This window comes from Triticum dicoccoides, chromosome 6B (assembly GCF_002162155.2).
Source record: "Triticum dicoccoides isolate Atlit2015 ecotype Zavitan chromosome 6B, WEW_v2.0, whole genome shotgun sequence".
NCBI lineage: Eukaryota > Viridiplantae > Streptophyta > Magnoliopsida > Poales > Poaceae > Triticum > Triticum dicoccoides.
Window position 1 is genome coordinate 431,567,145 of NC_041391.1, and position 9,891 is coordinate 431,577,035.

The 9,891-nt window shown below is 47.2% G+C and overlaps 1 protein-coding gene across 1 annotated transcript; it reads right to left on the reverse strand.

The window, feature by feature from the left end:
* Nucleotides 1–362: 362 nt before the first annotated feature.
* LOC119325499 (cytosolic Fe-S cluster assembly factor NBP35-like) lies at nt 363–4,782 on the reverse strand. Its single transcript, XM_037599241.1, has 4 exons — nt 4,301–4,782; nt 3,410–3,527; nt 3,161–3,262; nt 363–1,486 (listed from the first exon to the last, which is right to left on the reverse strand). The coding sequence occupies exons 2-4, from the start codon at nt 3,456–3,458 to the stop codon at nt 591–593; spliced, it is 1,047 nt and encodes a 348-aa protein (XP_037455138.1). The 5' UTR covers nt 3,459–3,527; nt 4,301–4,782; the 3' UTR covers nt 363–590.
* Between the last annotated feature and the right edge of the window lie 5,109 nt (nt 4,783–9,891).

Here is a 9,891-nt window from a genome sequence, read left to right on the forward strand (position 1 = left end):
GAGGGGAGGAGTGAGGCGTCAGGGGCGACGGCATTTGCCTTTTGGCTTTTGCGGCCTCCTCTATTTTTGGGGCGGGTTCACGCAACGTATCTACGGAATATTCTCTATCTAGAGCGACATGCCATTGTTTGTTTCCCACAAGAAAAAAAGAGCAACATTTCATCGCTATTCATTTTCATGTGGAATACCACAAAACACGACAGAGGAAGAATTATCAGCGTCTGTTAATCGTGTCGACAATGTGATTGACAAAGTCATCACAAACACCTCGTAGTCCATCAAAACATCTCTTCCCACTAAACGAATCATCAGAAATCCTAAAATAAATGCAGCAAAATAATTGTAACTTCCCAAAGCCAAAATGATTAAAATCTGCAAGCCCGAAGTCTGTAATTTCAGCCTCTATCGCATCAACGCTCAATATTTCTGAAACAAAACCCGGATACACAAGCCAAAAAGCTTTAGGAAACTAAGAACAGAGTGAAAGCCACTCGGGCGTGTAACAAGCAATTGTACAACGAGACTTCCCAGATATCATCGTAACATTTTTGACTAGTGGTACTTCTCCAACAGGCACAAACACTGTCTGCTTACTTGGTTTTGATCAGCTTGTCGATGATGCTTTTCAGAGCCGGCGCACTGGCACTGCACCTCTGATCGGCGAAGCACGACCTCCCTTCCTCGGCTGCCTTGCACAGCTGCGGGTCCATCGGCACCTTGCCGAGGAAAGGGACCCCCATCTCATGGCACATCTTCTCTGCGCCACCCTTGCTGCTGTCAAACACCTCGCTGCAGGCCACGACCGACAAAAGCTCCGGAGCCTTCTCCTTGATGTAGTTCATCGCCCACTCCGTGGCGTCTGTCTCCCCTGCAGGACCTGGCTTTACGAACTTGAGGTCTGTGAATGCCTGCCTCAGGCCACTCATGTTCTCCACAACGCCCAGCACCGGCACACCCACCTTCTTGCAGAAATTGATTTCCTTCCTCACGTCAATAAGAGAGACTTGCTGAGGGGTCGTCACGATTATCGCGCCATCAACTTCGGTGGCTTGTAGGTACTGGACGATTGAGATGTGCTCGTCTGATGTTCCAGGGGGTGCATCCACTACAAGGTAGTCAATCTCACCCCAGTCAACATCCTTGAGAAACTGTTTGATCAATCCGTTCTTGCGAGGACCCCTCCATATGACAGCATCATCTGGGTTAGGCAGCATAAAACCAATCGACATGACACCAAGGTTGGACTCCACGTAGATTGGTGACCACCCAAGGTTGCTCTGATGAATATCCTGGCCTTCAAGGCCTAACATTTTCGGGATGCTAGGGCCACATATATCTATGTCGAGAAGGCCAACCTGATGGTCCATTTCAGCTAGGGCAAATGAGAGCTGGGCTGAAAATGTGCTCTTTCCAACACCTCCCTTTCCTGACAAAACCAGTATCTTGTGTTTCACAGTAGCCATCCGCTCAGCAATAGCAACCAAGTCTGAAAACTCACAATACAATACTCATCAACATTTTTAGGCCACTTAAAATGGAAGTAATAGAAGCAAACGTACTAAGTATATTTGCACACGCATTAACCACCAATTATAATAAATGATTATCTAGCCTATAATAGATCAAAAACAAAAACTAGCATATGGTTATCTTAAACTAGCATATGGTTATCTTAAGCACAGAGGGCAGGCCTGGCGCAGTGGTGAAGTCCTCCCCACTTGTGCCAAGAGGTCCTGGGTTCGAACCAGCCTCTCTGCATTGCACTTTGCAGGGGTAAGACTAGGTTCCTATAATCCCTCCCCAGACCCCACCTTGTGTGGGAGCTTCTATGCACTGGGTCTGTCCTTTATGGTTATCTTAAGCACAGAAACTAGAGCAGGCCCAAGACAAACAACAACAGTCAGTCAGTCAGCACCGATCAGGCAGGAAGCACACAGTCGGCTAAGAATACTGGACGACGGAGCTACAAGTCTCTGGTCCATTCCACATGTATCCTGAATAAAGCACATCTTATATGTCATAAACACCATCATCTATTAGTAAATGATTACTGGTCGAGAAATACACACTGACTTGGGCTTGAGCATTGGCTGGCGAGCCGAGCCCCGCTTAGCTTGGGCTTGAGCAAACATATCAAGAACACAAGATATATACCATGTCGGCCGAAGCAGGGATGGCTCGGGGCTAATTTGCACTGGTATTAATAGTTCGTCAGTGTAAAGTGGACTATTTTTGGACTCAGAAATAAAAAATTTAGACTGTGCAAGAGTCAAAGGGGATAAAATGGACTTGTTCCATCAAAACCAAAACAGGAAGGAACAAATACTGAGCACACCAGTGCTTCATCATCAATCTGGAATTCTCAAACCTTCCAACATGTTCTACAAGAGAATGGGTCATTTCAATCGTACGCTAATTTTTTTATATTGAAGAACGTGTTACATCACTAATGTTGAGTTCCAGCGGCCAACAAGCAGAAAGGGTAGTGTTAGCAGATGCACTGATAAAGGATAAGTTATCTTTGCTGACTCCAAAATATGAGCAGGAGCAAAAGAATAAGCCACAGATGCACAAGATGGAGATAGTTTCATCTTGGCTAATTCCCCAACACCACACTCGAACAAAAGAACACCAGCTAGAAGGAGATTTAGAACCGAAAGTCAGAACTAGAACAAGATTAAAGAGGCAGGGTGATTTATTGGAGAAAAGCTAACTGCGAGAATTTGCCGGCATAGCAATCTTTGACAACTTCATTTGCCAGTATTCTGGCCATTGCCTTCTCAAAAGTACAGGCAAGTGCATTACTCCTACCACTACTTAGTCTTCTTATGATACTTGTATGTGTAGTTATGCAGTATCCACAACCAGCTCACGATTTGGACTGGAATGACTGTTACATCTTTTTTTCTAGAACACCATGACTATAACATTTTAATCAGTCATCTGTGGCCATACAAAATCAGTAAGCAACAACCTTGAATATGTTAAGGTTACATACATGGGTAACTACTGCAGAAGTACTAAATCTACCTAAACTGAGCTCAAGTATATTTCTTAAAAACAAGGAACAAATTATGGCAGTGATGCTGATTCACCGACATCAGATAACGTTACAAATAAATAGAATAGCGCATGAAAATCTCAGAGATGATCTGATTACCAGGATCGGGGCCCTTGGGGGCGGTGGCGCAAATCTGCTGGTTAGGGCACCCGGCGCAGGAATCGGCCTTCCCCGCCTCCTCCGACTGCGTTCCAGGGCAATCTAAGCAAGAAACACATAAATAATAAGCTCACAAGTCACCCCCTTCTTCCATGGCAGGACGACCTAGAAAGCAGGAGAACGTGGACGGGCAAATCGGCCCGAATCCAAAGAAGAAGGGGGAACACGGACGGCATAATCGAGACTTACGGGCGTTGGCGTCCTCCGGGACGTCGCCTTTGCTGCCGCCGTTCTCCATCTCTTCCGCTCCCTGCTCGCCCTCGCCGCCTCCTTCTCGAAGTTGCTCTCCTTGGACCGGGAAGGGGAACTGAGGATTGAGACAATAGCCAGAATGCCACTATGAGAAACCGAACTTGCCAAAATACCACTATGAAAAACCAACTTGCCAATATACCACTACTTTCAGTTTTCTCTAGCCAAAATACCATTAGTGACTAACGGAGACTAACACCATCCAAAAAAGACTTCTATACCCTTACCTCTTCACAGCCCAAGCATACATTTCAACAACAAAAAGAGCAGCTATAGTGCAACATTTCAGCAGCCAATTGACATGAAAACATCACCAACTCAATATAATCTTACTTTGCATCATCCAACAAGATAGCAACTTTTCAGCAGCATTTTGACAAATTTCAGCAATGGTCACACCAAACCTCGCCATGACAGGAGCTTGTTCCTTGTGTTGTTGTTTGTTCTCAATGGTCACACCAAACCTCACTATTTTCGTGTTAGAACACCTATCAAACAATTCAGCTATCTCTGATTCACAGATCAATGGGATGGTGTTATATCCTCTTCCATACCAAATGGTCATTCTCTGATCAGGAGACCACTTGAACTCCTCCTCCACAACCTCCTTTATCCACGCCATAGACAAGTCCCGACCGACCATGAAGTCCCATGTTTTGCCCCTTCTGTAAACTCTTTTACCGTCTACAATCATCAAGTAGGACTGAACATCTATTTCTACTTTAAAATCGCCCATCGAATCGACTCTGAAACACATAAACACAGCAAATTCGAAATTTGCTGCACTCACAATGAAAAGATTCATGAAAACAGGGGGAAATTTTGTACCTTTTGCCGCCGGAGATGTACTGGAGGGTTGGAGGCAGAGGAGCCACTCGAAGGCGAGGTTGCAGGGGAGGCCGCGAGCTGGTCCGGTCGGTGCCAAGCAATGGAGCGCCGCCGTCAGGCTGATCCGGGACGAACTCGAGCAGATGGACGAGCTAGGTGAGAAGGGGAGGCCGACGAACTGATCCGGGACGAGCTGGGGCGGATCCCTCTGACCGGTGCTGCGCCGTTGGGCTTGTTGGCGCCGGAGCCGAGGCGTCGGGCGGCCAGCTAGGCGTCGACGAGCGGAAGTGAGGGCGTCGGGCTGCCCAGCCACGAGCCCAGGGAGGAGGAGGGCGGCGCACGGAGGGAGCTGGGGGACGGGTGCGGAGAGGGTCAGAGGGAGAGAGGAGCTGCAGGGCGGCGCCGGCGACGGTTGGTTCCTCGCGCCGCCGCCATGCTCCTGGTGTGTGCGTGCGGGAGGAGAGGGGGAGGGGAGGATTTCGTGGATAGGGTTTGAGAGCCAGGGGGGTAATTTTGGAATACCCAGAAAACTGACAAGTTGCCTCCGGTTTGACTAACAGAAAAAGTTTGACAACTAACGGAAGTGTTATTTTGACAACAAAAACCGAGCATGCAGTGGTATATTGGCAAGTTGGTTTCTCATAGTGGTATTTTGGCAAGTTCGGTTTCTTGTAATGGCATTCTGGCTATTGTCTCCTGAGGATTTGAGAGGACCGCGTTAAAACCCCGGCCGACCAGGGAGGGTATCGGGCGTTGGATTCTGGCCCAACGGCTGGGAGGTTGGGTTTCAGTCGCTGTGTTGTTGGTTGTACATAGAGTTGTCAAGGACAAATTTGCATCTCATTGCTTCTCCTTCAAAGAAAAATATTGTGAGTGGTTGCTTCTTCAAATTTGTCTCATCCTTCTCTCAAAGAGAGAGAACTTTTCACAATTTTAATTTTAGCCCCTCGACGAAAATAAAGAAATAATAAGGGAAATTCAAAACGGTGCTCGAGCTCATCTGCTCCTGAAATCACAACCGAACAGTTGACTTGGAATAGATGATCTGCAATGTATTTGGCAGTGTATTCTGATTGTATTTTGAATTTTAGTGTCTGCCATGTGAAAGCATTGATTATGGTGGAGCCCATTGAGCAAGCCATCACCTCAGTGCTGCCTTACCGCAATTATTATAAATTTGGAACATTATTGGACAAATGCATACTTTCTGCTAGTGTTAGAGCCCTGGATTACATCTCTCTCCGCAGCTTGACGTCTTTGGCGTTTTTTTGTTACTATATGAATTGGGACATGAGCAGACCATATCATAATTAAGAGCGAAGACTTCTGACAGTACAATCTATTACTGGTTTCAAGGTAAACAAGGCTCGTGCTTTTCACTATGAGACATGAACAAATGCACAACTGACACTAATAAACCATGATTTACAAGCACATGCGCAAGTTTTGCAGCACATAACCAGTACCGAAGATTAAGGGTACAGCCAAATTCAACATTCTTTGTAAAAGTTGTAAGCCTCGTGCAGCACATTCGAGAGCACAATTTTGAGAATCATTGTTGGCTAATCCAGTTAGCAGCACAAACACACAATTAATGCCTCAAGTAGCTGTCGCACAGTACAAGGGCCTTCTTCTGCAATACAAATGTCCAGATCAATAAAGCATCAATCAACTAATCACAGTTTACACTTTTTCAGGACGAATAATTAAACAATGGCTCCTTAACAAGAAAAAAAAGAATGATCCACCACAGCAGAACTCTAAAAAAATGATTTGCACCGCATAAACAAAACTAAATGATTAATAATGCACACATCAGTTGATCGTTCACAAAGACAAATTCTATGGAAAAGAAAAGCATCAGTGAGTTCAAACCAAAACAAGTTCTTGCATTAACAATAGATCTTCCAAGAATGAAATAAAACATAAGTAGTACTAGGCTACCAACACAGAGAAGAAAATTTGGCATCAACCATCACTACAAAAAAAAGATACATCCATGACATTTTGGGCCGAATGAATTTTTTTTTCTGTCATACTTATGACACTTCTATGACGATAATTATGATAAAATCCGGTATCATCATAGATGTGGTGGGCTCCTACTTCTATGACAAAAATCATGACAGAAAATGGGCTTTTCGTCCTGGGCGGGCCTGAGACGCACCTGCATGACATTCTTTGGGTCGTCCATGACGGAAAAAATCGTGGTAGAAGCGAGGGCGCAGAAAATATTGGGGAGTTCCTAGTTACGGTGGGTGGTCGGGGGCCGAGCGATGCGCGTTTCTCTCGTACACGTACGCGTGTGGGTGCGAGGCGTTTGGGCTCTAACTGAACCCGAGCGTGGCATTCGCCTACTGAACCCGAGTGATTGCACTAGCTACGTTACTGAACCCCGATCGATCCCTTGCTGTTAACTGGACCCGATCGAGCGATTCCTTCACTACTGCTGCTAACTGAAGCCGATTGAACCTGTTGCCTCTTGATAAACGGTGAGCGTTGTTGGGGGTTGGATGAACAGTTCCCCGTGGGGGTTGGATGAACAGGGCCCCGTGGGGGTGTAGAGGTCGTTGCCGCTAGATGAACAGGACCTCGATCGAGCCGATTGGGTCTCGATGAACAGGATGGCCCCGTGGAGGGCTGGTTGAACAGTAGCCTGTGGAGGGGTGGTTGAACAGTAGCCGATGGAGGAGCGGTGGAGGCTGGATGAACAGAAGCACATGGATGAACAGACGCAGGTGGAGGGTGGAGGAGGTCGACGGTGGATGAACAATAGGCCATGGAGGCTGGAGGAGGTCGACGATGGAGATGAACAGTAGCCCGTGGAGTCTCGTTCTGCGGTATGCCACACCCCTCCCGATGAACAGGACCCCTGTTTCGACCGTAGCGCTCCAACACAAGTTTGTTTCCTCCGTTTTACGATACGCCACACCCTTCCCGATCAACAAGACCCTGTTTCGACCGTAGGCACTCGAACACAAGTCTGTTTCCTCCGTTTTGCAGTACGACTGACCCCTCTCGATGAACAGGATCCCGTTTCGATCCTAGGCGATCGAACACAAGGCCGTTTTCTTAGTTCCGCGGTACGCCAGGCCTCGTTTCGATCGGCTGTTTCGTCCAAGCCGGTTGCCTCCTGATGAACACGATCCATTCCGACCCAGTCTGTTGCCTCTCGATGAACAGGACGCGTTCCGACCCAGTCGCTTGGCTCCCGGTGAACACGACATTGTCTCCTCCGTCCTGACCTAGCCGGTTAACTAAAGATGAACAGGACAACGTCGCTGTCGTCCGTTGCCTCTCCATGTACACGAACCCTGGGCGTCCGTATGTGCGAGTACATGTTTCGAGACCCCGCTCATATGTACGTATATGGCCGTATTTTTTGGCGTGTGGCTGTATGTGCGTGTACACGGTTTAGACGGGACAACCTGAACTGCTACGCGGGGGGCACTACTATGACACGTGCCACTACTTACTCGGCCATGGTTCATCGTTGCAGAGCGACCGATCGACCAGTATGTACGTACACCTTCGCGATAAGTCAGACAACATTACGTACGCTTTGACCGGATGGGTCCCAGCTGTCAGGGAGGATAAGGACACACTTCCTTGCGTGCGAAGATATAGCTGTTGGGTCCAGCTGTCAAGGGAGAATCATTTTTTTGCCCGTAATAAGGACGCACTTCCTTGCGTGCGAAGATGTAGCTGGTGGGTCCCAGCTGTCAAGGGGAGAAAACATTATTTTTAGGGTAAAAAGGATGCAGTTGAATGCATGCGTCCATGGGCGTGGTGCGTCCCCACTGCCAGCCTCTCACATACAGTAATCTTTCGGTGACTCGTTTATTGACCACGTTGACCACACCGTGTCGAGCGCACCAAGGCCGATGGACAACGACGAGGCCCCAGACTGGAACGACCTGGAGATGGGGAAGACGCGGCAGTGGAGTCGCGGATGGAGAGGAGTGGGAAATTTGATTGGTTCGGGTGGGCAGCACCACTGCCGTCCACGGGAGACAAGAGCAAGGATAGAGGTTGAAGAAGCAGCACGGCCGGCCATGGGAGGCGGTAGTAGGCGGTACCGCCGGCGGTGGTTTGGGCGGCTGAAGCATGAATGTCTGAGATTGAAGAAGCACCACAACCGTTAGATAGACATCCAACGGCCATTGCTAATAGAATTGTGTGTTGACTATAAGGTTTTATTGAGGGATGTGTGTTGACTATAAGTTTTTTTTAAGTTGAGTGTGTTGACTATAAGTTGACAAAGCCTTGTGTGCGCGTCAACTTAGTAGACCCACAAGTGACCATCACATATGTGGCAAAGAACATATAGCCTATTTATGATTTGTATTTTTAATTACAATGGAATTTACTTAGCCCATTTACTGTTTGTTAAAACTACAACCCATTTTTTAGCCAGGACTTTGTTAATAATTTCAGCCAACCGCCCAACAAAAATCAACAAAATTTTCAAAATTTGATGGGATCCGAAATATTTTTTAACCCGAAATTTAGAGTCGGATTAAATAAAATTTCAAAATAAATTTGTATTAAGTAAAATCCAACGAATTTTTGCGCGCGCAACAAGTAATGAAATTAAAAAAACCACCTTTTTTGAGAAGAATAAACAAATGTACCTCTTCGGTGCGTTTTTTATATTTACAACCAATTTTTTTTAATTATAGCCCATTTATTATTTTTTAAAGCCCATTTTCTTGGCAAGTCTAATGCGGCCCGGAGAATAACAAGTTGACCTGGGTTGGGTATTCCGCAAAAGAAGAATAGCTGAGCTAGCTATTTTCACATTTACATATTAATATCTGGGCTAGATATTTGGTCGACATAAAATAATAGCCTGGGCCAGACGGGCCACAGCCCCCCAGTTGATACCCTGCTCCTCTGAACAACGACAAAAACATCGCTCAAGAAAAACTCTGGTCACACCTCAAAAACAGAAATACTGCTCGAGCTGCTGGGTCCCAGCTGTAGCCTGTCGGTCGTTGCTTGTGCAATTCTCTGGTTATTGACAATATAGGTTGACAATGGTGTGAGACCGTGATGTCAGGAAACAAGGAGGAAGCAAAAAAATTATAGTTGTATATATACTAATAAGAAGGCACTTCCATACATGCGGCTATGGCCTTGCTGGGATCCACTGTCATCCTTTCCAGTTAAAGTCATCCCCTGATTCCTCTTGTTCGTTGACCATGTTGACAATGCGAGACGGTGGCGCCACGGCGAGCGCAACAACTTGAAGGACGACAGAGAGGGCCCTACGGATGGTCTAATACAGCGCCTGCTGCTCATTCAGGAAGCCAGGATCATAGGGCCACATGTCCGCGATGACATTATCGTTCGCTTGTTCGCCGGCGATTCGTCCTTCCACGAGCCAGTGCTCGTTGAGGAGACGGAGGTTGCAACACAGGTCCTCCTACGCTGGTAGCTCTTCCGCCATTAGGGCGTGAAGTGCGATCGCACCTGCTCTATGGTGAACTCGGCATGAACTGGCTTGGGCGGTGTCGCCGGCTCCTGGTCGAAAGCCACGTCCATCGTCTGATTGTCATCGCTGCCAGCATGTCCGGCTGCTGGACGCC

Coding starts and splice junctions, on each gene's coding strand:
- LOC119325499 (XM_037599241.1), bottom strand. CDS start 3,458: ATGGAGAACGGCGGCAGCAAAGGCGACGTCCCGGAGGACGCCAACGCC. Junction 3,263..3,409: donor CCCGGAGGACGCCAACGCCC/GTAAGTCTCGAT, acceptor TTTCTTGCTTAG/ATTGCCCTGGAACGCAGTCG. Junction 1,487..3,160: donor CCCCAAGGGCCCCGATCCTG/GTAATCAGATCA, acceptor GTGAGTTTTCAG/ACTTGGTTGCTATTGCTGAG.